Source organism: Poecile atricapillus, chromosome 7, assembly GCF_030490865.1.
Source record: "Poecile atricapillus isolate bPoeAtr1 chromosome 7, bPoeAtr1.hap1, whole genome shotgun sequence".
Taxonomy (NCBI): Eukaryota; Metazoa; Chordata; class Aves; order Passeriformes; family Paridae; genus Poecile; species Poecile atricapillus.
This window is the reverse complement of record NC_081255.1, coordinates 6,836,703-6,863,111: the sequence shown is the minus strand read 5'-3', so window position 1 is coordinate 6,863,111 and position 26,409 is coordinate 6,836,703. Positions and strand designations below refer to the sequence as shown.

The following is a 26,409-nucleotide window of genomic DNA, read 5'->3' as shown; positions in this document are numbered from 1 at the left end:
CTGACTCCCCTGGGTTAATAACAGGATAGCAGGGGGGGGTTGCAGGGATGTGAGCCAGATCAGGGTGGGATGTGGCTGCTGCTCACTGGGGTGACGGCCACCGGAGCGCCCGCCTGCCCCGGCCCTGGCCAGATGTGACACCCATCAGCTCTCATCCTCGTCCCACACATCTCCCTGCTGCTGTGGCCTGCTGGGGGTTGTGTCCTCCCACTCTGTCCTCTACCCCCTGCTCCTAAAAGGCCCTGGAGGATTGAAGCAGGAGCCAAGGGGCTGCAGGGTTGCATTATCCCATACTTTTTTCCAGTTCTGTGTCAGGTTGAGAGGAGCATCCTATTGAGTTTTGTTCCTCTCACCTGGATCAGGGTGCTGGCTGTGGCTCCCAAAGCTGTTGGCACACAGGGCAGCTCTTTGGTCCCAGCTCTCTGTGGTGGGAAGCAGTTCTTGGGGTGCTGTGGTGCCATTCCCTGGCTTGAGTTAATTCCCAGGGGCATCAGCACCAGAGGCCCCCTTCCCATCGTATGTCAGCATCTCACGAGAGCAGAGCATGGCAGAGGGCTGCAGCAGGGCTGACTCCACCATGGGGCCCCACAGCGTGAACCTTGCACCTGGGAAAAGGTGTAATGGTGAAATAATGAAGCAAATATTAAGAAATTTTTAAGTACCTAGAGAATAACCAAGTTAAATTGTACCAGGGGAGCTCAATTGCCTGGCTTAGATTGATTGAATTACTAAATGAGCCTGACTAATGGAATGGAGTGGATATATCGGACTATTACTCAAGATCCTGAAATAATTTCTCTAATAAGATTGTGAGCCATTAATTGAACTTGGCTTTGATCCTGGACACTGTCGCATGCTCTGAAAGCCTCTGGTGTGATCTGTGCTCTGGTGGGCCCAGCGAGGGGACAGCTGCTGTCATCTTCCTGCTGGCTGCCTGGGGGATTCACCTGGGGGGTCCCAGGAGCTCTGGTGGGGAAGGGAACCCAAACCCTGTCTCAGCTGCCCTGCTGCCCCTTAGCAACACCCTGGCAGTGGGATTCACTGAATTCCTTCCTGCTGCCAGCAGCTGCCCACCTGGCTGGGGTCTGAACCTGTTTCCATGAGTTTGAGATGGATGTTTGGGGTGTACACCTGCTGAAAATCCCAGAGTGTTGTTGCTGCCATCCTCCTGGAGTGCTTGCTGCTGCTGGTGGAGCATTGTTGTAGCTGCTGGGTGTCTGGTCTGCTGTGTGAGATATTTGTCCCCAAAGCTTGGGGGCTTCCAGAGTTTCCTGCAAGGCAGAGAGGGATCTCTCAAGGGGACTCATCCTACCATGGCCCTGCCCTGGAGCACCAGGTGAGGCAGGACATGCTTGTCTAATAGCAGTAGCTAATAGCTCATCTAATAATTGGGTGAAAACTGCTGGTGGGACCCCATTCCAGCCCCTCCTCTTGGCCACACAGCACAAGCACATCCCTTTAGAGCGTGGAGCGAGGTCACTTGTCAGAACCACCGGGGCTGCCTCATGCCTGGTAACATTCCCTCTTCCAGGCAGTGGAGCACAGCACCAGCCTCAGCTAGGAGTAGGGGCATCCCTTAAAACCTCATGGTAGGGTGGGAAATGCTGCAGGAAAGCTGGCAGCATCCCAGGGAGGAGCAGGGAGTCCCCTGGGGGCGGTGGGGCTCAGGAGGGAGGCCCAGTGTACACATCCCCATCCTCATGGACACCTTGTCCCCACGCTGTCCCCACTGCAGACCCCCTCTCTTGCTGGGCACGGATGTTTCAGTGGCACAGGGGATATACAGGGCCTCTTGTATATTTCTTTTTTTTTCCTTAACCGAGGGAAAAAAAAAAAAGTAAGAAATAAGGATTTCGTCTCTGGGAACCCGTTGCCACAGCAACCGCGCATCCAGCTGGCTCCAGCGGCAGCGGGGCTGGGAGGGGATCTCACTGACCCAGAAAGCAGAGTGGGGAGTGGGGTGTGGGTCTGCTTGGCCTTTCCAAGGGGGTGGCAGGGTCTGGCAGGGAACCAGCACTCAGCCAGAGGGGCTCTGGGGCTCCTGGCCTCCCTTCCTGGGTGTCTCAACCCACATCCAGGCAGGGATGCTCAGGCTTGGTCCTGTTCCTGCCCTGACACCTGTCCCAGGTTTGGGGGCTGGGATGTCCATGTGGGCACTCCTCAAAGACCCCCAAAGGTTTCTGGTAGGTTTTACACCCCTGGAATTGGCTGTGGTTCCACTGCTGGAGAGGACCCTTGGGCAGCCACACTGATGCTGTGATGCCACTGTCTCACCTCTGCTCTCCTCTCCATGTGCCAGTGGCATTTGCTTCTGGGCTGCATATTTTATTTTATTTTATTTTATTTTATTTTATTTTATTTTATTTTATTTTATTTTATTTTATTTTATTTTATTTTATTTTATTTTATTTTATTTTATTTTATTTTATTTTATTTTATTTTATTTTATTTTATTTTATTTTATTTTTTATTTTATTTTATTTTATTTTCTTATTTTTCATTCTATGCTATTCTATTCTATTCTATTCTATTCTATTCTATTCTATTCTATTCTATTCTATTCTATTCTATTCTATTCTATTCTATTCTATTCTATTCTATTCTATTCTATTCTATTCTATTCTATTCTATTCTATTCTATTCTATTCTATTCTATTCTATTCTATTCTATTCTATTCTATTCTATTCTATTCTATTCTATTCTATTCTATTCTATTCTATGCTATGCTATGCTATGCTATGCTATTCTATTTTGTTTCGTTCTGCTAGTTTTATATTCTGTTATGTTTTATTTTTTTCATGGTTGCTTAGCCAGCTAAACAGAGACTGAAATCATCTCTCCTGGAGCCTTGCTGCAGAGCAGTCCTTCAGATGAAGGAATTTTTGCCTGGTGGGATTAAGGCAGTGCCTGGATGATGACAGCTCTGTCATTTAAGACCGGTTGTCCTTTTTTTTGCAAATTGCTGGGCTCTGGCATCTCTGCAGCTGTGGCCGGTGGCTCACCCCAAACAGCAGCTGGGGGATTTGTCTAGATAAGGGAAGATTTTTGATTGCCAGGTTCTGGCTGTCCCACTGCAGCTTTTTTGCTGAGAAATCACCCAGAGGAGAGCGTGCTGTGCTCCCATGGGCTGTGTTGCTATTTCTGATCCTGTTTTCCTGCCCTGCAGCAGGGGGTCCTTGGGATGGATGCTCACCTGGTGCTGGGCTTTTTGGAGCCTGCTGTGGGACGTGGTTAAGCTGACCCCACACTTTGCTTTGCTTTGCTGTGGGGTCTGGTTTGCTGGTGATGGGCTGAGGAAGGGCTCTGAGCCCCTTCCCTCCCTGGATCCTGCCTGCAGATCCACTGGGAACTGGGCAGGGACTTTTTAGACATTTATAATCAAAGGGAAATAAGGGATCCTTGAGGGATCCTCTAGCTGCTGGTGGCTCATGGGTCACAGAAGTTTGGGCTCTGCAGCCCCAACACAAGAAGGGACACAGCCCCTTTTCTGGCCAGCTCTGAGGCATCTCAATAATTAGGATGACTAATGAGCGTAGCAGAGCAAGCAGCTTGGGGGGTGCAGAGAGCTGCCTTTGCTCCTGCAGGGAGCTGAACCAGCTGAAAACAACCTGGTGGAGAAAAGAAATTGGAGAATCCCAGAACCATAGAATGGTTTGGGTTGGAAGGGACCTTAATGCTCGTCTTGTCCCATCCCCTGCCATGGGCAGGGACACCTTCCAGTAGCCCAGGCTGCTCCAAGCTCCATCCAGCCTGGCCTTGGACTCTTCCAGGGATGCAGGGGCAACCACAGCTGTGCCAGGGCCTCCCCACCCTCATGGGGAAGAATTTCTTCCTAAGGGTTGGATGAGGGGCAGGAGAAGGTGGCAGAAGGTGCCAATGTTCTTAGTTGGCCATGTCACATCTGCTTGGCCCGGTGAGGGCTTTCCAAATCAGGTCAGTGGTCCAAGGAAAACTGTTTGCCAGAGCCCTTTGGGATGGAGGCCTGCCTGATATGTACAGGCAGGATCTTGAGCTTATTTTTGGGAGTGGCACCTCCTTTTCCTCCCTCTGGCACCCCTGCCCTCCTCCCCTGCCAAAAAAACCCAGCTGTGAAGTCACCGTCACAACACAGTGGCTGCCTGTGAAGACAGATATTAGCAACCCCGAAATATCCCCGGGACAGGCTCTTGTGTGATGGGAGACAGTTACCATGGAAACCTCCTTCAAATAAAAAAAAAAAAAAAAAAAAAGAAAAAAAGAAAAAACTGAAAAAAACCCCGAAATTTAAAGCAGCCCTTGTAGCTCAGAGGAACTGTAGACCTTATTATGGGTTTTGGCAACCCCCCTTTTTCTTTTATTTGTTCCAGCTAAAAGCTCCAGGAGACAAGGCAATTAATTTGGCATCCCAAGGGGAGTGAGAGAGCGAGGGTACAGGGCTGGGAACCAGTTTCCCGGGCTGGCAGGCACCCGGAACTTCCACCAAACACCCTCCTCCCATGGGGCTGCTCCAACACAGAGGAAGAAGTGGGGTAGTTTTCCAGAAGAGGTGGCTTAAGGATTAAAAGAATCCTTCCTAGGTCCATGCATGGAGCGTTTGGGAGGGAATGGGGTGAGTGGAGGGTTCAGGGCACTGCAGGAGGGGTGAGGATACGGAAAAGCACCGCAGGTTGCAGCTCCAGCATGGGGATGGGTGGCTCAGCATGGGTCCAGGAGGGCTTGTCCTTGTGGGGGTGGCAGGAGGAGGCAGTGCCCTTTCTCCTGCAGGAAGGGCAGCAGCATGGCAGGGAGGCTCCTGTGTGGATCAGGGAAGGGGGATGCTTGGTGGGGGAGACATCCCACTCCCAAATTTTCTTGCCAGCCTCTGCTGTGCAACAGTGGCAGCAGGGTCTGTGAATTGCTGCTGTGCTCTGGGCCCATTTGCTCCCCTGATGATGTCCCCAGTGTCTGCAGCCTCTGGGAAATCTCCTGTTTGGACTGGAGAGGCTGCTGTGCCTCCCACCACCCTGGGCTGGCCCCAGTCTCCCCTGGGCCCTGCTTTCACACCGGTGGCTGTGCCAGTGCAGGGCTCTTCTGCCATCCCAGTGCTGCACCTCCCAACCTTTCCTGAATTGCTGAGCCAGAAACAGCTGGGCTCTGTCTTTTGCCTCTTTGGGAGAGCTCTGGAGAGGAGCAGCAAGGGGACTTGAGAGCTTTCCTGCTGGCCAAGGGGGCAAGCCAGGAGTTTGTCTTTGCAGACGTGACAAGTATGGCCTGGCAGTCTGGGGGGAATTATAAATGTCTCTGCTGGTCCATGAGCTGCAAGGATCTCATCCCAGCTCATGCCAAGGTGCAGCTTCAGTGGCCTGAGACGTGTGTCCAAGCATCTGCAAGCAAGGCAGAGCCTGAAACATCCTTCCAGGGAAAAAGGAAACCAATTTTATTAGTTTTTCAGCTGGAGCTGCTCTCTTCTGGGTGTGCCATGGTGTGCTCAGACTTGGTGGGCAGGAGAAATAGCTCAGCCCTCTCCATGGATGGTGGGAGTGCACTCAACCTTGGGCTTGGGCTGGCTCCCACAGCTTTTATTGTCATGTTTCCACCTTTTTGTGCTTGCAGAGTAAGGGACATGTCTGTTTAACCCTGGAGGACCCAGCCTCAGCCCCAGCATGTCCCCACAGTCCTTTCATGCCGTGGGAGGAAGGGGTGTCCTGCAGGAGGTGGGGCTGGTGGCTGAGCAGGGGATGCAGAGATTCCCGGGAAGTGGTGCTCATCTCCCCGTGAGATGGCAGCAGCAAGGGCAGCCTGGGATGGCTCTGACCTCCCTGAAATTAGAGCTCAGGGCTGGGTCCTCCCAGCTTTCACAGGCTGGGGATGAAAGGCAGTGTGGAAAGGATGTGTGAAGGTGCCAGCAATAGGGAATAGCAGGGTAATGAAGGGAGGGCAGGAAAGAAAGGAGCCGGAGGAGGGAGGAGAGGCACAGTGCCAGGAGGTAACAAATCACTGCAGGAGCCACACAGAAGCCAAGGGGCATTAGGAGCAGTGATGGCAGAGCCACTCACTGTGGGTGTGAGCCACAGCATCCTTGGTGGCTTCTTGAAGCCGTTGCACACAGAGCCCAGTGAAGTGACCTTTGGAGTGAATCACAGCAGGAATTAATGGCTGGTTTCACACCAGGTGACAGCATCCAGGTCCTGGGAATAGCACTGCAAGAGACATGGCTGAGTAGTCAGTGGGTTTCTGGCCAAGAAAGGGAGGAGATGCCAGGAGGAAACGGCAGGAGGAAGTGGCAGGGTGGCCTGTTGAGCCCTGGACTCAGCAGCAGCCAGAATTGGCAGGGTTAAGGCAAAGAAGTGGCTGTAAATGCAGGAATTTGCAGTTACTGGTGCTCAGAGTCCAGCAGGGCTCTTTGCTCTTGAGATATTGAAAATGCAGCTGACTCCTCACCTTGATTTGGTTTGCTGCTTGTTTGCTAAAATGGGTTCCTGCTTCTCTGGTGCAGGAGTAAGAGACAGCAGGCCCTCGCTTAGAAACTCCCTGGTCATGATCATGGGAGTACTGTCCTGGCTAAGGCAACTCTTTTGTGCTTGGCTGGGCTGAAGCACCCCAACTCCATCCCCTTTTCCCTGGCCATCTCCAATTTCAGCACTGGACCAAGAGAACTGGGTAGATTTTCCTTCCTTTTGTTTCCCACGCAAATGCAAGGGAACTTTCTGCCTGTGGTTGTGACATTGGGATTCCCACTTCCCTGCCAAGGGAGCGAGCCCTACCTGAAAAGACAGGCAGGCAATTACAGGCAGGGCCCTGCTGCTGTGTGAGGGCACTAAAGCTGATGGGTGCTGAAACCCAAGAGCAGTGTTACATAATTCGGACTGCAATGCAGAAGCTCTTCCTTAATTTTTAATTATCCAGTTGCCGCACGTACGTGGCGCTCAGCTCGGGAGGCGAAGTCGGCCCCGCGCGCACGTGCGAGGGGCCTTGGCTGGTGAAGGTGACAGGAAAGCTTTCCCTTGTGTTCCTGCCCCTGGTGGTGTGGCAGGAAGAAATGAATCCTGAGCTGGGCTGAGCTGGGCTGGGCTGGAGAGGATGCTCTGCACCCAGCCTGGGAACTCAGGGATGTCCCGCTGGGACGTTGGGACGGCGGGAGAAGGTTTGTGTGCAGGTCTCCAAAGGCCTTTGAGGTTTTTTCTGGTTCACAGTGTTGGAGAAGCAGAAGGCACCATGGTCATTTTGCATTCTGATTTCCTGTAGAGCCCCACCTGCCTCTCAGGCTGGGTTTCTTGGGATGTGGGGGAAACTGAGAAGGAGCTGTTGTAGACCTCTGCTGTGAAACACCATTTCCTCCCCTCCCTGTTTCTCTCCCCCTTTCAAATCCCAGCTCTGCACTTTCTGTCCTTCCTACAAAGGCAGCTGCCTCGGAGCAGCTTAGGCTTCAAAGTTCCCAAAATAGCAAAGGTTAAAATAAAAATTAAAAAGGAAAAAAAAAAAAAGGTGTTGCTAAAAGATCAAATCAGTGCCCCACTTGCACCTGGGCTCAGAGCTTCAAAGCTGCTGCAGAGAGTCCCCCACGCTGTCCATGGTCGGGATTCTCAATGCTTGTGGTCCTGTCTTCAGCCTCCTGCAGTCACAGGAGATTTTGTAGTAGCCAGGATGAGGCTGCAGGTAACTGGAGGGGGTGGAGGGTCCTGCTGCTTTTGTTGCCTGTGGGGGCAAGTGGAGAAAGCCTGATGTGGAGGAGGAGGTTGTGGTGATGGGCAGAGCTGTGTGGGTGGGGTGGGTGCCCCAGGGCTGTGTCCTTCACCCACCAGCCCTGTCTCCTGGCCAGGCAGGTGGGCAAACAGCTCCTCTGTGCCCAGTGTGTGCTTTGTGCCTCTGCTGGCTCTGCTGATTTATACAGATCATCAATATGACAATTATATACACCTGTAAATTTAATTACCTCCATTTTCATCAGCCAGCAACAGATTTATGCCCCTATTCAGTTCCTGTAAATCTCAAATAAGCTTGACTGGAACCAAAAGTCTTCCCATTGATTGCTGTGCACTGGCTGGTCTCTCTGGCCATCCTGACAAGCTCTTCTTTCAAGAGTGATAAATTCAAGATGCACAATTAACTTTTTCTCCTTCTGTATCTTTCTTCCTTCCTTTTTTTTTTAATTCTGCCTTTTCCATCTTTCAAAGCCTCCCCACAAACTTGAAAACGGAGCTTGAAGTCGTGTAAAAGCTCCTAAGCACCAAAGAGTTGATGATGTTGGGCTGCAGCTGTCAGCAGCCCATGCCTGCCTTCTCCATCCTTTCCCCCAGGACCAGCATTGTTCCCTCCAGGACAGGTGGGAGAAAGAGGAGGATCACCTCCTGGAAAAGCTCTTGGCCTAGCTGTGGATAGGAGAGCAGACAGGGTTATTTTGGTCCTGTTTCACTCCCTGGGAGGGCCATCCCATGTCTCAGAAAACCAACAGGTCGTGGCTCTCCCCAGGGAGGTGAGGAGCAAGTAGCTGTGCTCGTTCCCTGTGCCAAGCACAGAAATGCCAAAATAACATCTAATTTTCCTGACCTCTCGGCCTCAGCACGACAGGCACTTACACAGATGAGTGTGTAGGAGTGAGCTGGAGCTCTCCCTTGAGGTGCAGCCCATGTCATCACTGTAGAGCCTCCCCTCCACATCCCCTGCTGGTCCCACCACAACTGCCTGACCTCCCCTGTCAGGGAGATGATGTCTTGCTAAGTGCCTGGCAGATGGGGTGGAGTGGCCAGCCATTACCTCCCTGCCACTCTCTGATGGATATAAATAGTCCTTTGCCTCCCCATGAAAATTGCTGGCTGGCTTGTAAAGCTGAAGGGGATCTTGGCAAGTCTCTAGGGTCTATAGGGTCTGACAGCACGGAGGGCTGGGATTTGGAAAGGGGGAGTTTCTGGCTGGGTGTCCAGAGGCTCTGTCACCAGGAGGGAGCTGCCCTGGGGCACCCCCTCCTCCCCTGAGGCAGTGCCTGGGGGAGCAGAGGGTCTCAGCCTCCCAAAGGGACACATGGATGTGGCCTGGGGAGCACAAAGCTGGCCTTGCAGTCACTCTTGAGCCCCAAGAGACTGGGCAGTGTGGGGGTAGTGGGTTGTTGTCCCTTGGCATCTGCAGCCAGCGCTGATAATTGAGAAAAATAAAGTTAAAACCGCAGGATATCTATATATGGTCCTTTTCCTGCTGCCCAGGTCTGTGCTGCAGGGATTTCTACACCCAGGATGTGTGTCTGAGCTCTCTGGCTGAATAGCTGCTGTTGGCTTTGCCTTCCCTGAATTCAGGACCTTTTGCAGTGATTCCATACTTTATGGTGGATGAAAAAGAACCTTTTGTTGTTTTTTACATGGGTGAATCCCTGCAAAGTGAGAAACAGGGAATAACCTTTCCCTTTCCCACTGCAACATGGGCCTGATGGTTTTATAGGCTTTTGTCATGTCCTCACTCTGCTGTTTGGTTCCTTTACTGAGGATCCTAACACAGTTGGTTTCTCCTCTTCACAAAGCCATTTGCAACATCTCATCTTCCTTGTGCCCCTCCTCCAAACCTTCCAAGCTTTGCCTCCTCCGTTTCGAGATGGTTGACCTGAATATCACTTGCAGGATTCCAGATCAGCTTGCTTTCACCAAGGTTGAGTTTCACCTGCCCACTTCCTTGCCCGCTTTCCTCCTGCACTTCTCAGCTTTAGCTTTGACAAGACTAAGTTTAGCCTTGGTGACCAACTTTGTCATTCACCTCCTCTTCCAGGGTGTTTCTGAGCAGCCAAGGTCCTGACAAAGCTCTGGGGCTTCTTGGTGACCTCCTTTCGTCGTGGGAACGAAACCCATATTCCTCCCCCACCTGGTGGGCTCAGAGATGACTTTCCTTCTTATGCCAACACCACCTTGGTGCTTTGGGAAACTTTGAGGGTGGATTTTGACAAGAGCTCCTTGAAACGAGTCTATCAAATTGGATCACCCTTATCCACTGGCTTACAGTGTTGGGTGACCCATATTTACTGGTTTCTCTAACAAAGTGTCCAGGGCACAAGCAGAATTTACTGGTCCTTAATTCCTTCACGTGCAAGAGCTTTTATAAAAAATTGGGGTTTCCCTGGCAGGTTTTTCCTCTTGAGCTGCTCACCCCTTTGGAGCAATAGCAGTTGTGTTGGTGGAGTTCTGCAGTTCATAGGTGAGTGCCATCTGAGCTGAGGGGTTTGTGCCCTCCTCACTGATTTGCTGGGAGACCATTTAGCCAGGGCAGTAATTTTCCATGGCTGACTGGGAGCCTCTCCATCATTTGAGCTCTTTCCACGGAGATTTTCCCTCTGGAAGAGGTGATGTGACAGCATTGCAGGGTGAGATATCAACTACAGATGTGGTCCTTTCTGGGGTTTTTCTATCAGCATGGCATCTTGGAAGTGTATTCACACATTCTCTTTATTTTGCTTTTGCTCCCTGTCGTGGGTGAGCATTTGGGCTCTGTTGAACACGACCGTGTCACCCGAGTGTTGGACCGGGAGGTGAATTTGTGTCTCTTCCCACATTTCCCCTGTAGCTCACAGTTACAGCAGATGGGACCAAAGTAACAAGACAGGAGTGAAAATCAGACACCAGCCAATGTCCCAATCTGCTTGCTGTTTTTTCCCCAGCTTTAGGTGGAATTGGCAAACGTGATGGGAAAATAACCTTGGAGGGGATGTGGCACAGGTGCAGTCGGGCTCGTCCTTGGGCTCGCGGGGAAGAGCAGGGCAGTGGAGGCTGTGAGGCTGTGAAGTCAGCAGCTGCAGAGCAAACCCAGCCACCTCAGGACCACTAATGATGAATCAGTGTCCTTTGCTCAAAAACAGTTGTGCAGCTCAGTGTCACTCCCAGAGGGGTGGAGGGTTTGTTGTTAAAACGAAGGGTTTGGGCTCTGGCATATTTGGGACAAAAATCCCAGTTCAAGGCTAAAGCATGGCTACAGTTTTGAAATGTAACTCTGTGGTGACCTTCCCAAAAGCAAAGGTGCCCTGAATTCCCAGGAGAAGCCTGGTTAGCTGTCAGCCATGCTGTGGCACCTCATGGCTTCACGTGTACCAGCCTCACGCACAGGCATCGTGGTGGGGTGATCTCTCTGACCTAGCCTGAGAGCAGCTCCAGGGAGATCACCTTTTCCTCAAACCTTTATCTTCTCCCATACCTAGGAGTCTTTTTGGAGATTTTTTCCCCCAGGAGCCCTCTCCCATGAAGCAGGCTCCTAATAGAAACATATATATATATATATAAACCTCAGTGATGTTTATGTTTGCTGGTATGGAAAAGCTGGATTGTCTTGAAAAAGCAGAATGACCTGTGGAATGAGCTGGTTTTCCTCCCTGAGACAGGAAAAAATGCAAATGAAATATGGGTAGTCAGTGATGAATGTGAATTTTTAAAGCAGGTCCATAAAAAACATGAATATTATCCCATGAATGATCTGTCACTAAAACCCTGGAAGTATAAATGAGTTTAAGTATCAAGATAGGCGTTTTGACATCTGAATTGCTAGAAATCAAGGCCTGAGGTCCCAACAGGAGAGAGCGAGTGACTCAGGGTGGGAAGGTCTCCTGAGTCACTTCAGACATTGGAGACCCTCAGAGGAGTGCAAGGCTTGATTTTAGCTGAGTTTGAACCCTCTAAAGGATGTGTGTGGTTTAGGCACAGAGCAAAAGCCTTAGTTAATGGGGAACTTAAATAAAATACACAGGTTCTAGAGGGAAAATAAGGCAGGTTTAAATGTTAACAAGGAAATACAAGTCCAAGTTAAGACCTGTGCTGGGCTGTATGAAATGAGTCTGTGGAGACCAGCATTATGGCAGAGTTCATTTGACTTATTGGAGGCATCTATTACTGCAAAACGCTTCCAAATGGAGAGGAAAATTGTTTTGCTGGGTGTTTTTTCATTGAAATGCTGATGTGAGTTTTTGAGGAGAGTTTTTCTCCTTGTGTGCCACCATGCCAGGTCTCGATGGGGGGATGAGGACATGGGGATAGGTCCAGGTCAGCACCAGGCTCATGGGCCATGGTTTTGATGCTGCACCAGCTCAGGCACAGAACTGGGCTGTGACAGAGATGTTGCCTCCCAAAACCAGGACATGCAGAGGTGCTGCCTCCAGAAGAACTGGGTTTGCATTCTGTGGGACAGCTGTCCCAAGGGAAACAAAGCTGTTTGGGATAATCCAGAACGAAGCAGGCATAAATCCACATACCTCCAGCACCTTCAATCTGTGTTTTTGTCCTCTCCTCAAATTGCTCCTGCTGAACCTTTCTTTCCCCACTCCCTGCCCTCGCAGATGGTCTGGGAGGGGAGCAGCCAGGGCTGTTGTGTTGAAAGCATCAGCTGGGGCCTTTGGAGGCGGCTGCTCCTGCAGATGTGAAGGACCTGGGCCACGTTTGATACCAGGTGAATGTGGCACAGCCTAATTAGTGGCCTCCTACTGTTATTAACCTCTGACTCAGACAGGCTATTTTTTAACAGAGGTGCAAGAAGTTAATACTACTGCTAATGGCTTCCTATCCAAGGCCTTAATGAAAGCCATGCAGGGACCAGGCTTTTCATCAATATCTTTCAAACTTTGAACTTGAAATTATCCTCTCCCCCTGCCATATTTTTTTTTTTTTGTTATTTTTGGCTTTCTGCCCACTTTTCTGCCTCCTTTGGGACATCCTGGCCCCACTGTACAAACTGGTCAGCAGGGTTGGCACCTGCCAGCTCTGTAGCTGAGGTGACACTCTATGATATCCTGATAAAACATCCCAGCTGGCGACATGGGTGAGCATAGCATCTCCCACCAGGTGGTGAGATGTCTGCTTGGAGAGCAAGACAAAGGGAAAAGTGAAATAAATCCATTGGACTGGGAGAAGAGGGAGTAAAGAGATGCTATGTCAGGGAGGAACTTGGTCTTGATCTTGGTCTTGCTTAAACCAAACTCCAGGAGAGTTTCACGGATGCAGAAAAGCACTTCCATGGGTACATTTTTCAAGTGGAAATGCAGTAGGATAGAGGGAGCTGATGAGTTGCTAAGACACTGGAGGGAAGGAGGAGAAGGTCCAAGGCTCTCTCATCCAGGCACTGCCTCAGGAGCCTTTGCCAGGGCAGGAGCAGAGATGGTGGAGCAGCCTTGTCCTGCAGTGTGATGGAGGGCTCATGGCCTGACAGTTTGGGGTGATGGCAATTGATTTCTGGGGTGTTCTCCTCTGTCTCTTGCATGCTTGTGAGCTGTGTGCAATGCAGCTGCAGGGTCATGTTGTGGTGTCTGGTGGAAGAGGATGATGTGCTCAGGCTCTGTGGCTCTTCTAAAACAAGAATCCATTTTTTTCTTGAAATATATTTTTCTTTTAAAAAATAAGCCTGTTTAAATGAATTTGAAATTATGACAACCTATTTTAGGGCTTAAATTTACTATAATCTATTAATCATTTAAATAACTTCCATAAAGGATTTCTTCTCAAATATTAATGAGCTGGAGGGTGCTGCTTTTACAATGATATGTCAGATCAGGGGGAAAACATCTCTAACTCTAGCTTTCTAAATGTCACAATGTCACATACTTAGTATCTATTATTTTCACTCTTTACAATGGAGCAAATGCTGGTATTTACATTTTTTCCAAATGTCAGTGTGTTGAGTTCCTGCTGTGCATAAAAGCTCTTGCTTTAATTACTCCTAATTTCACGTTAGCAGGCAGGTGCAGGGAGAGTTGTTTTCTTCCATTTGAGCTGGTTCACACGAAGTTGAGATGCCGTGGGGAGTTGGGAAAGCGGGCAAGCTTGTTTCCCCCTCTCACTCCACGAATAAAGACCGTGTGGGAGAGGAGGAGATCTGCTGCTTCAAACCCTCCCGGCTCCCAGGACCGGCTTTTCAGAGGGGATCTGTGTCCCTAAACACACAGCTCAGCAGTTAGAGGGAATTTCAAAAGCGCTTCTGGCTTCCTGGTGACTTAACTCTGGGTTTTGCTTCCCGTCAGCGTCGTGGAGAGCTCAGCATCCCCGTGCTCGGGACACTCCGAGTGCGCTGATCACCGCCAGAAACGCGGCCCGTGCTGAGCACAAACCATCTGCCAATTCACTCGCTGTGCCTAATGTTTCTTTTTGATTAATCAAATCAGTTTGGGAGGACCAACCTAGCTCCCCGTGCAGATTTTGCCCCCCTCCCCACCTCCCCCGGCAGCCAGCTCACTTAAGGCAGCCTAATGAAATTAATTAACATCAAATTTAAAATGTTGTTTTTCGGCACTGTAATTGAATTCCAGTTTTCATTTGAAGGCAGCGTGAAACAAGCAAAATAAAGATGATAATTTGCAAAGTGAGACGGGCGCTTTCCCACTGCCATTCGATGGGGCAGATACAGGAGGGAAAGCTGTGCTTCAGTGGGAAGCTCATCGTGTTTTCTCTGGTCATCCCAACAAAATCTGCTATTTTCACGAAAAACAGCGAACAGGCAAATGGCAGGCTTGAGCTGATGGCTGAGATCAAGGTGGTGTGAGATGGTGATCAAGTTGACCTAGTCTGAGGGGGAGACAGTGATTAGAAGAGTGCCCATCTCTCCTGGGGAGAGGTGCTGGTGTTGCCCTGCCTTTGGCTGACACCCAGCTGTAGGATGTCCCTGAAATTTTGGAGCCAGACAGGTGAATTAAGTTTGATTTGGCATTTAGAGTCTTGGAGAATGTGTTGTGTGTCTGTCCTCAGATGCTCCTCCTGCCTGGGTGTCCTCTACTGCCATGACAGCCCAGCTTTGTCCATCTGTCTCACTGCCCCAAACTCTGGATTTAAAGGCACTTAGGGAAGATGGGGTTGCTTGGGCAGAAGCTGCAGGTACCTCTGCAGGTCTCTGGGCTCAGTCCTGGCTGGAGAGCTTCAAAAAATGGTTTAAAACTGAAAACCTCTGAAATCGCGGCCACTGTGAAATCATGAGCTCACGTTCCACTGTTCACAGAGGGTGGTAAATATTTTGTCTGCAGTAATTTGTGACGTGGTCCCAATGATCCCATCATGCTGCTGAGAAGCTGTCCCGTGTCCTGTGATCCCAATGTCTGAAGCTGTGTTTAACACGGAGAGTGTGGGTGAGACCTGTCCAAATTGGAGCTGGAAGGAGGCTGCTGGGTTACTGCCATCAGTAACTGCTGTCTCCCTGCACCACAGCTGGATTTTTGGCAAGGCCCACATCTGGATTATACCCAGAAATACGGTTTTACTCCCCTTTAGCCCTTCAGGTTGTGATTTATGGAGGGGCAGCCGTGGTGCTGGCAGGAGGTGACTGAAGGCTCTGCATCCTTTGGTCCCTCCACCCAATTTTTTAGGAAGAAGTGAACATCTCCCATGAACCCTCTGCTCCACGTTTCCCCCCTGACCAGCTTTGCTCTTGCAGAGATCTCAGGCAACACGGATGACATCCCCCTGGTGCGCTGGCGGCAGCAGTGGCTGGAGAACGGCACCTTGCTCTTCCACATCCACCACCAGGACGGGGCCCCCAACCTGCCTGGCTTCGACCCCACAGAGGAACCCCAGACTGAGTCAGCAGAGGAGGAGCTGAGGATCCTCCACATCTCTGTCATGGTATGTGATGGGAAGGCAGCCCCTGCTGAGCTGTCCAGAAGCCTGTAGAAAATACAGTGGCATTTGAAAAGCCATTGATTTCCCCGTCTGGCTCCTAGGATGGGGAACTGTGCCCACTTTTGGGGTGGTTAGGGCACCCCTCTGAGTGGTGAATGCTAAGTGCCTTCACTTTAAGCCTCTCCTTTATTTTGCATCACTTTGAAAATACGTTTGTGGGGTGCCTTTATCCCCGGGAGTTCTGTGCTTTGAAGGTCTCAAGCACGTTAACCCAGGGTTAATTCACATTGACTCCTCAGGAGCCCTTTGCCCGGTGCATGGTGCCTGCTGCCCTCTGCCCTGATGCACGGCACGTGTCACCGTGCCACCAGGCACTGTCACCACCACTTTTATCAGCGTGGCAGCCCCGTGGCCATGGTTTCATGTGTCGAGGTTGCACAGCAGTACTCCACCCAGCTACACAGAGACAAGGTTTTAAAGGCAGAGAAAGGAGAGAGCTGTATGTTCAGGGAAGATCTGTGGTGTGTTGATTGGTTGGTTTTTTTTGGTTGTTGTTGTTGTGTTGCAAAGAATTTGAAGAATTCTACAATTTTTGTGCCACTGGAAGATAATTAGCTGGAGACAATGTTGCCGAGGCTGCAAACGGGCTGTTCAGTGGTGTCTACCCTAATAAGAGCTTCAATTGCTCTTCCAGATTGCAGCCCCAGGCCAGGTTTCTCCTCCATCATTTGTGCTTGATTAGTCTGAAGGAAAAAAATTGTTTGCAAAGCCACTCCCCAAAACATCCTGCACAATTATCTCTGTTTTAGTGTCCATTCCCAGCTGCTCCTGAGAGGGTGCATCACCTCTGGAGAGGCTGGCCCCGCCGTGGGCTTGGTCTGTCTGGGCACTGCTGTATCCCAAGATCAAGGCAGAAGTGCCTGGATCAAGGCTTGCTATCGAGCTGATGATGGAAAGGATATCTGCAACTCATTGCTGTCATACCAAAATGTGCAAATGCAGATTGAGTCCCCCTCTGCCCTTTTATCCCCATTGCTCTCAGCTCCGCTCCGACAGCATCCCTACTCCCTGACAAATAGAGGTTGGCTTTTGTGCCAGGAGTCAGGATCACGTGGAGTTTTCAAGGCTGATTTTCTTTTCTTTGCTGTGTGGTTGCCAAGGGAGGAAGTGTGAGCGAGGGATTGTATCCATCGTGTCCAAGGTCTGCTCGTGGAGCAGGCGAGGAGCAATCCCACACCCACCCAGTGCAGGGCTCCTCTCACAGCCATCACGTGGATGCTGGACTGGGGGGAATGAGACAGAACGGGATTTCTGTGCTCCTGTGGAGGGAAACTGGGGGTATGAGGTAATGGTCTGACCCTCTCCAACAGGCAGTGGGTGGGGGAGACTTCAGTTCTGGCTTTCATCCTCCTCTCAGAGCCTCTTGAAATCTCAAGAGTCCACAGGCTGCTTTTCTCAGGGATAATTTGAGCTCTCAGACTATTGGGGCAGAAGAAATTCAGTTTCAATGAAATAACAAGTCTCTTTTGTGAACCCACAGCCACTGCCTGGAAAAAATGAGCATCCAGCAGATTCGAGCTCCAGCTTGGTCTCTCCTGTTCACCAGCACAGGGGTATGGCAGAGCTCGCTGGTGTTTGGGCGAGTTAATGTGCATACAGAGGGTGAAGGAAAGCCAGGAACGCCCTGGAATTCCTCCTACCTTCTTGTCATGCCATCTGCAGGTGGACTTTCTCTAGGATAATGGAGAGCCATGACAGAGAAGGCCATCTCTGGTGGGGATGGGGATAGTCCCCACTTCTTTATGGATCACAGGAACTCATGGGGATTGGAGCACGATACAGAATTAATCTCCCACCTTGCCGCTAAAAATTCTGCACGACTATGCCAGGCACTTCATACAGAGGCATGTAGTGATGGAATTAGACTGATGCAGAGATCAGATATTGGGAAGAAATTCTTCCCTGTGAGGCTGAGGAGGCTCTGGAACAGGTTGCCCGGAGAAGCTGTGGCTTCCCCATCTCTGGAAGTGTTCAAGGCCAGGCTGGACAGGGCTTGTCCCTGCTTTTGGCAAGGGTGTTGGAATTAGGTGAATTTTAAGGTCCCTACCAATCAAAACCATTGTAGGATCCTATGATTTCTGTGATCCAGGGCCAGTTTTCAGCCCCAGAAAGATTTTCTGACTTCCTGGCTTGTCGGCTCCCTGGCCAGAAAGATGCCAGCCAGCCCCCAACTTCTGCAGGACTGTTGGTCTCCTGAATCACTGGAATTTGTTTCCATTTTCTTTTTATTTTTTTCTTTTTTTCTCCCCCCTGTTTCTTTTGGTTTTTGTTTTTTTTTTGTTTTTAAAGAAAGTTGGGAAGGAGGCTGGGAGGGTGCATCACAGCTCCATCACTCTGGAAATGAAAGTGGGTTAAACTGTAATGGCCATTAAACTTCCTTTTCCATCTGCTTCTCCTGCTTCTCATTCAATAATTCCCTTAATGTTTTATCCTAATGGAGCAGATTATTACTATTATTTTATTTTCTCAAGATCACCTGTTGCATAGAAAAGATGAGGGAGACTGGAGCTGTGGATGGACTCAGAGCTCTTAGCTGGCTGCTCATGCTTTTTATTGTTATTATTGTTATTATTCTTGGCAGATTGTGCACAAAGGGCCAGTTTGGGGCTTTCATCTCACCACCCTCTATCTGTGTACAGTGATGTCTTGCAGGAGGGTGATCCTGGGGACAGTGGCGGGATGGCAGGTGCAGTTTTGGGGTCCGTCCCTGTGGGACAGGAGCTTTTTCAGCCTCTTTCTCCAAACATGTTCCCCAAACAACACTTCAGTCATTTGCCCATCTCAGGCCTTGATCTCTTTTAATCTGTGCTGCAATTTCTGCCGGATACCCTGGGAAAATCTCCCAAGATTGAGAGTGACAGCGCTGAAGCCGGGTGGAAATGGGTCAGAAAAAGTTGCCCGTAGGAGCATTTGCGTGGAATAAAGCTGATCTCCGTTTTCAAAGGCAGGAGAGTGAAACAAAACACGCTTTGCTTTAAATGCTGCTTTTTCATGCCTCGGTGGCGACTTCAAAACTGGTCCAGCCCAAGGCAGGCTCCAGCTGGGTGCTCTTGGCCAGCACTGGGTGCTCCTGGTGCCAGCAGACCTTTGGTGATCAGGCTCCCCTTTGCTTTGGCCGCCCTGGAGCGTCCCTGGGGCGTTTGTATCCCAGGGGATGGCTGATGGCAGTCCCCGGCTGATCCCCGCTCACGTCCGTGCCCGCAGGGAGGGATGATCGCGCTGCTGCTCTCCATCCTCTGCCTGGTGATGATCCTCTACACCCGCCGGCGCTGGTGCAAGCGGCGCCGGGTGCCGCAGCCCCAGAAGAGCGCCAGCGCCGAGGCGGCCAACGAGATCCACTACATCCCTTCGGTGCTGATCGGGGGCCACGGGCGGGAGAGCCTGCGCAACGCCCGCGTGCAGGGCCACAACTCCAGCGGGACGCTCAGCATCCGCGAGACGCCCATCCTGGACGGCTACGAGTACGACATCACCGACCTGCGGCACCACCTGCAGCGCGAGTGCATGAACGGCGGCGAGGACTTCGCCAGCCAGGTCACCCGCACCCTGGACTCGCTGCAGGGCTGCAATGAGAAGGCCAGCATGGACCTCACACCAGGTGGGCACGGGCTGAGCTGGGTCCTTTCCAGCTTGTCTTCTCTCCACACTTCCATGCATGTGTTTGTCCCGGAGCGTTCTCTCTCTGTTTTCATTGCTGGTCCCATGAAAGCTCTTCCATTGCTGGGAGACTTTGCAGCCGGTTGAGAGCAGTCCCTGCTGAGGGGGACATGCCTGGGACAATGCAGCTTTGTGGTTTCCATGGCCTGACAAAGAACCAGAATGGTTCCCTCCATGCTGTCCCATTGTGACCCCCAAACTTCCCCTTCTGTGTCCCCAGATTTCTGGTGTCTTCTTCCTGTGAGGTTTTTAGTAGCAAATTTTTACTTGCCATCAGTATGATTTGGAGTTAATGCTGCCTTCTGATCACCAGCAGGGATCCTGTGAGGCTTGTAAGAAACCTATTCTTTGGTCATATCACTGAGTGAGGCATCCAGCTAGAGCCCTCCCAACTGAGACACAGTTTGGGAAGATCATGGTGTGGTGCCTAAAGCTCTCCTGCATACGAAAAAGTGCCCTGAGAGGCCAAGTGTTAAATCTCAGCTTTTGGCTAGTTTGGTGGAGGTGCCAGTCCTCTTCAGGATTTGAGCTGCTCATGAGTGTGCACTGGGGGCAGCTCAGCTCATTGTCTTCAGCCCCTTGATCACCTCAGGATGATCTGGAGATGGATGCAAGGAAACTTTTCTCTCACCTCCCTCCCTTTCATAAAAACCTTGATCCCTGAGATATTTTTCCTTCAATTCTTCCTGTTCAGGGAGCGATAATGCCAAGCTGTCCCTGATGAACAAGTACAAGGACAACATCATTGCCACCAGCCCCGTGGACTCGAACCACCAGCAGGCCACTCTGCTGTCCCACACTTCCAGCAGCCAGCGCAAGCGCATCAACAACAAAGCACGAGGTAGGGCGGTCCCTGGGGTGGATGGGGTGCCTTGGGCTTCCACCCACCCACATTCCAGCAGCCCACCCTCTCCTGGGATGGAGAAATATCACCAGAGCTGGGAGAGAGCGTGGAAAAGAGGGTTTGGGTGGCGAGAAATAGAAAATATGGTGCATGCAAGGATGCAAACGGTGTTGGGCTGGTTGGTTACAAAGATGCAGATGGTGTTTGCCCCAGTAAATGCTACAGGGTACTGGCACAGCCCTGGGGAAAAGTTGTAAGGTAACCCGTGGTGGGGGGTGTGGCTGTGTGTGGTGGGAAGGGGAGCAGATGCTGTCCCTGCACCTGGCAGATGGGGCTTCTGCTCCTCAGTGCAAGGCTTTCCCTGAAGGGGGGTGTAGGACGCCAAGGTTCGGGGTGGCACGGTGCCAACCCCTCCATGACTACACTCAGTGTCCCCTGCAGCTGGCTCAGCATTTCTCAACCCCGAGGGGGACTCGGGGACGGAGGCAGACACCGACCCCCAGCTGACCTTCTACACGGACCCCTCGCGGAGCCGGCGGCGCAGCCGAGGTGGGTGAGGGTGCAGGGGTGCCTGACGAGCCCTGACCCCTCTCGCCTTATTTGCCCTCGCTTCTCTGGGTTTGGAGACTTTGCACTGGCAAAAAGATGGAAACCCAAGTGCAATCCCAGCTGCCGCAGGCAGGCACCGGTCCCTGCTTCACAGCAGGCTGCTGCTGCTCTCCGGTGGAGCTCCTCAGCAGAGGATGAAATACATTCTGATGTTTTGCTGGAGGCTGCTGCCGGGCACTGGTGTATATTAATGAGTAACACGCTTCAAAGGCCGGCCCGTGCGCTCCCACACCGCTGCTCAGCACCGTGCACACGCACCAGGGGATGGGGACAGCCTGGGTCCCCAGGCAGGAGCCTTGCCCCACTGCCTTGCCCCCTTGGGAGGTTTCCTCTTCCCAAGAGGAAAGGTAGTGTCTGTTTTCCCTCCTTGAGCCTCGTTTGCTGGATGATGCCTTGTTTTTCTGGGAGTAGCAAGACTGGGAGCCGTCTCCTTCAGCTGATGCTGGAAGGCTGATTCAGGCTTTGTCTCCAGCCAGTTTGTTTTCCACTCAGCTTCTTCAGATGAAAGATTAAAGGTTAAAGACCTGCATGTCCTGAGCAGTTGGGGCTCTCTATTGCTTTTTCAAGAGCATTAATGAGCCTGTTGTCATGACAAAATTAACCCGAGTGAAGTGCCAAGGTGGAGTGGGGAAAACCAGGATACTGCATTTACCCTTTTTTCCCCTCAATATCGCTGCTCTGCTTTAAAGCTCTACTGCTGCAAAGTTCCCAGCATGCTGCAATGCAGGTGTGGGAGAGCTGGGGCTCTGGGGAATCAGGAAGATCTTGGTCACAGCAGGAGAGAGGGATGGAGAGTCCCATGGCAAAGGCTGCTTCATGTTCTTTAGAGTCCAAAGTAATTCCAGTTGGTTTGATTGATGCTGCATTTCCAGGGGGCTGGGTCTCTGCATCCTGAGGTCCCTTGGCTGCACCCAGAGATCCTCCAGGGTGCCCCAGGTGCCAGGTTTGACCCTGCTCATGTGTTTTGCAGTGGGGTCCCCCCGAAGCCCTGTGAACAAGACCACGCTGACCCTCATCAGTGTGACAAGCTGTGTCATCAGCCTGGTGTGCTCTTCCCACATGAACTGCCCCCTTGTCGTCAAGATCACCCTCCACGTCCCTGAGCACCTCATCGCTGATGGTGAGCGCCCCGTGGTCTCACCCACTTCTTCCTGCCCCACCCTGCAAGGTTTAATGGAGGAGAGGGGGGAACAATGGACAGGATGGGTGCAGGGGACAGGTGTGGATGGAGGGCACCAGTGTGGGACAGAGGGAAAGGGCATGGGATGGAGGGTATGGCTACAGGACAGAGGGGATGGGTGGAATTCAGAGGGGGATGGAGGGGGTGGGTCCATGAGAGAGGAGGCTGGTGTGAGATGGAGGGTACCATGTTGGGAGCAGGAGATGGAGTGGTACAGGATGGAGGGGATAGGCACAGGGTGGAGATGGCTGTTGTGGGACACAGAGCTTGTTGCAGGATGGAGGGGGTGGGCATAGGGCCAAGGAGATGAGTGTGGGTTGGAGTGGAATGGATATGGGATTAAATGGACCATCACGGGATGACGGACATTGTGGGACAGAGGGATCAGACCTCAGTGTGGGGCCAAGGGGAGGGGTGTGGGATGGAGATGGCTGCTGTGGGACAGAGGGGAAAGGCACAGGATGGAGGGAACTGTCATGGGATAGAGAAGACAGGTATGGGATGCAGTGGGCTGTCATATGGCTGACAGAGTGGGCACAGGACAGAGAATTCCTTGTGAGACAGGGGGGACTGTTGTGGGACCTTTCTCAGGATGGAGTGAATGAGCAGAGGATGGAGGGAAACATCACAGGATGGAGGGAAACAGGATGGGGGATGGATGGGATGCAGGGGACCGTGGTGGGATGGAGGGTACAGCAGGAGGTTGCTGTCACTGACTGCCCTTGTCTCGGTGGCAGGAAGCCGGTTCATCCTGCTGGAGGGGAGCCAGCTGGATGCCAGTGACTGGCTGAACCCTGCACAGGTCGTCCTCTTCTCCCAGCAAAACTCCAGTGGGCCCTGGGCCCTGGACCTCTGTGCCCGGCGCCTCCTCGACCCCTGTGAGCACCAGTGTGACCCTGAGACTGGTACGTGCTCCTGAGCTTGGGGTGGGGTTGTGAGCTCTCCTCTGCCTCCTCAACCCGGCTGTGCTGGGAAGCTGCTTCCTCACCTTCTCCGTGTGCAACAGGGAGCTGCTGGGGTGGCTGCAGGCTGCACTCAGAAGGGAGGCACATGGAAAACCTTCCCATGTCTGTTCTCCCATGTCCCTCGTGTCCCTGTCTCCACAGGGGAATGTCTCTGCTATGAAGGTTATATGAAAGACCCCGTGCACAAGCACCTCTGCATCCGGAACGAGTGGGGAACGAACCAGGGGTGAGTGCCCAGGCTTGGAGTGTCTTCACACGAGCTGCTGGGCTTCCACAGCTCGTTCCCACAGCTGTGCTAACCTCTGGATAGCAGAGTTAGGGGCACCTCTGTGAATTGTGAGGTCAGCACACAGCTGGGCTCTGCAGCAGGTCTGCGGGAGGTGAGGATTTCTGCTCTTTGAAATAATCAGGAATGATGTACAAGAGGCCATTTTCACATTTCAGAGTAAACACCCCCTGGAGAAGATAGAGACTGTTCTTCCTGCCCTTGTGTGTGCTATCTTGGGCATCCTGCGCTTTGTGGGGCTTTTGTTTTGGGTATATGAGGCATCAGAAGAGGTCTGAGGTCCTCATTGAAAACTGGTAAAATTAAATGCTTTGATACTTTGGCTGAGGGAACAGAGGAGTCACCGTCTGCTCCAAGCTTTACATACCTGGAGGTGCTAAAGGAAGTTTTTCTGATGTTTCAGCAGCAATTCAGTGGTGGATTCCAAAAGTCCCCATTTCTCTGTGACCCTCAGGGGAATGCTCCATGTGTCCCTCAACACTCACAGGTCTGTGACGTGCAGCTGGTCCCTGGCTGGAGGTGGTGTGCAGAAAGCCAAGACATCCCCAAAATTCAAAAGTCCCACATGCATGGGCACCTCCAAACCCCTTTTTTTCCCCCTCCCCTTACCTCATGATGCCACAGCAGGATCAGTGCTGGCCCTGCACGTGCCAGGATGCCCTCTCTGAAGTTATTAGTCTTCACAGTGGGAAGGGAAGAATCATCAAAGGCTGGGCTTGGCGTCTCCCCCGCCGCGCCGCTGTGCTGGGGGAAGGCAGCGGTGGGGGGCTGTCGGCTCAGCCCCGCTGTGTCCCTTTGAACTGAGGCCCTGGGGAGAGCACTGCTGCTCCATCTCCAGCCCCCTCTCTGTTTTTTGTCATTTTAAAGGCAATTTAGCAGCTAAACCCAGCGTGGAGCACCAGCTGTGTTAGACAAGTTGTTGCTCCGGGTGCCCTGGGCCGGGGCGATGCTCGTGACACAGGGAGCCCCACGCTGGGGATGTGCTGTGTGGTGTGCTGATGGTCCCCAAACCTCTGCAAGGTACCACTGCTAGGGTAGGAAAATACAGGCAGAAATACAGCTCCTTGTCCTGTTTGTCCCCAGGGGCCAGTGTCCAAGAGGAGTGTCCCCAGCTGCTCTGTGCCATCTCGTAATGGCACTGAGCGATGGGCTGGGGTGTGGGGGGGATTATTCCCCTGGAAGGGATTATTCCCCTCCCTGTTTTGGGAGGTGTGTTTAAGAGTGTCTCACAGGGGGCTGGAAAGAGCCCACAGCCACCCACAGCCACACATGGCTTTAGTGCCAATCTCTGCCTGCCTCAGAGCAGTGTGTTGGGCCCATCACCTTGCAAAAAGCAAATGGGCAAATAACTCTGTCCATCAAGGCTAGTAATAAAAATGGATAAGCACTGTGAAGAAACATTTGCTTCCTGACCCTCTGCTTTTCCTTTGCACCTGAGTGTGGGTCTGCAGCTTCACACTTCTCTTCCGTCCACACTGCTCTTCTCCAGCTTTTTCCTGATTTAGCTGCTTCACTTTTTTAAGGCAAAGTGGGGAAAAAGTTGCTGCTTTCAGGTGAATTGGGAAAAAATATAGATGGTAACAAGCAGGAGAGAAGGCAAAGGCAAGAAGGACCAATAGATTCCTGAAGGCCCCTGGACCTGTTTGCATCTCCTGACCCAGCTTTGGTCTCAGCAGTGCCCACCTGAAAGGTGCTCAGAACCCTCTGTTCCTTTGGGGGATTTGGGGCTGCTTTTTCAGACCTATCTCCACAGGAGATCCTCCCACAGGAGCCTTCTCTCTGCCTTTCCTCCTGCAGCAGGATTCATACCTGGCCAGGGAACATTCTTGTCTTGTGTTTCTTCTCATGTACCAGAGTTGGCTGTGGCAAATTATGTGAAGCATTTCCAAAATATTTTTCTGTTTGGGGCAGAGAAACCTGGCAGTTGTCTTTTTCCCCAAGGTGCAACACAGCCCCAGGCCATGGTGGGACTGTCAAAAAGTCCTTCTGCCCTTCTCTGGGCTCTTGAGAAGGCTCCAATGCTGCAGTGTTACCATCCTTAGAAATCTCTCTCAAGCCTCTTTAAACTGGGGTCATTTTGTGTTTCTTCACTGAACTTCTCAGAGTTTTGTTTCATAAAATGCTAGCAGCTGAAAACACACTTCACCATCCCTACCTGCAGCTTCCACTATTTTTAGGGGCTCTTGAAATCATGTTCACACTAAGCATCATGATGCTGAGGGCAGCTTGCTGTTTTATGGGAGTTTTTTTTTCCTTTTCTGCTATCTGTTCCTGATGTCCAGGTGCTGCTTAGTGCAGCTCTGCCTGGAAGGGCCTGTGATGGTGGAGATCTCTTTTGCACAAACTTTTGGCATCCACAGGCCATGACTGTGATGAAGTCTCTTTAGCCTGGGAGAAGCATCTTGTCAGAGCCTGTTTAACTCAGTAACTCATAGCTGTAAGCTGGTATTTATGTTTTTTGGGGTGGGTTGTCTTTTGTTGGGCTCTTCAGCTCACTCCCAGTTCCAGCCCAACCAGGTGGCCTGCAGGCTCACCTGAAAGAGATGTCTGTGAATCTTCTGCTCTCTCCCCCCATCCCAAGGTGAGATCAGCTGTGCCTGAAACATTTCTGACTGCTGTTTGTCTAACATGCTCAGTATTGGAGCGATGTGCTGCTGCCACAGGTCAGTCCCCACACTGGTGCTTGGTCAACAAAGCAGGATTTGCCAGATCCCTTGGCAAACTTGGGAGTGATGTGTTCTGGATATGACCTCCTCTGTTTTCCCCAGGTGGCTTTTTTATCTGAAAACTCATTTCAACCCTTTGGTTTAGATAGTTTTGCCGTTGGTTTGTTTTTATTTACAGTGATGACAAGTTGACTCGGTGTCTGTTCTCCCAGTAGCATCTAATTTTGCTCATGAAGGCGAGCTCATCTTTGTACTTTATTGGTGATGGCAGTGAGAAGCTTTTTGTGTTGTGTGTATTTTGGGTACCAGACTGAGATCCACGCCTCCGCACTGCATCTTTTACCTAACATGTCCAGACCCTAAATCTTCAGATTTTCAAAAAGATCTTTTTGATCATGGGTAGCAGATACATTTGATCAGCTGCTTTTTTTTTTCTTTTTTTTGTTTTCTTTTTGGTGTGTGTGTGTGTGCTGCTCTTTGCCTGTTTTAAACAACAAATCTGTCTGGTGCTGTTTGTGTGCTCACAGTCTGTCTCCCTGCTTTGATATGCATTGTTAATTAGCTGCTTTTTGACTCTAATGTTCTCTGAGCAGGATGCAGTTTCCAGCAATCCTACCAGCCACACTTTA

At 51.3% G+C, this 26,409-nt stretch overlaps 1 protein-coding gene across 1 annotated transcript in view; it reads left to right on the top strand.

Moving 5' to 3' along the window:
- Positions 1-26,409, top strand: part of ASTN1 (astrotactin 1) — a 45,738-nt gene that overhangs the window by 4,799 nt on the left and 14,530 nt on the right. The window contains exons 2-8 of the mRNA XM_058842792.1: positions 15,329-15,516; positions 18,778-19,171; positions 19,925-20,071; positions 20,516-20,623; positions 21,654-21,803; positions 22,601-22,768; positions 22,970-23,054. Coding sequence (XP_058698775.1) covers positions 15,329-15,516; positions 18,778-19,171; positions 19,925-20,071; positions 20,516-20,623; positions 21,654-21,803; positions 22,601-22,768; positions 22,970-23,054 — 1,240 coding nt within the window. The remainder of the gene's footprint in view (positions 1-15,328; positions 15,517-18,777; positions 19,172-19,924; positions 20,072-20,515; positions 20,624-21,653; positions 21,804-22,600; positions 22,769-22,969; positions 23,055-26,409) is intronic.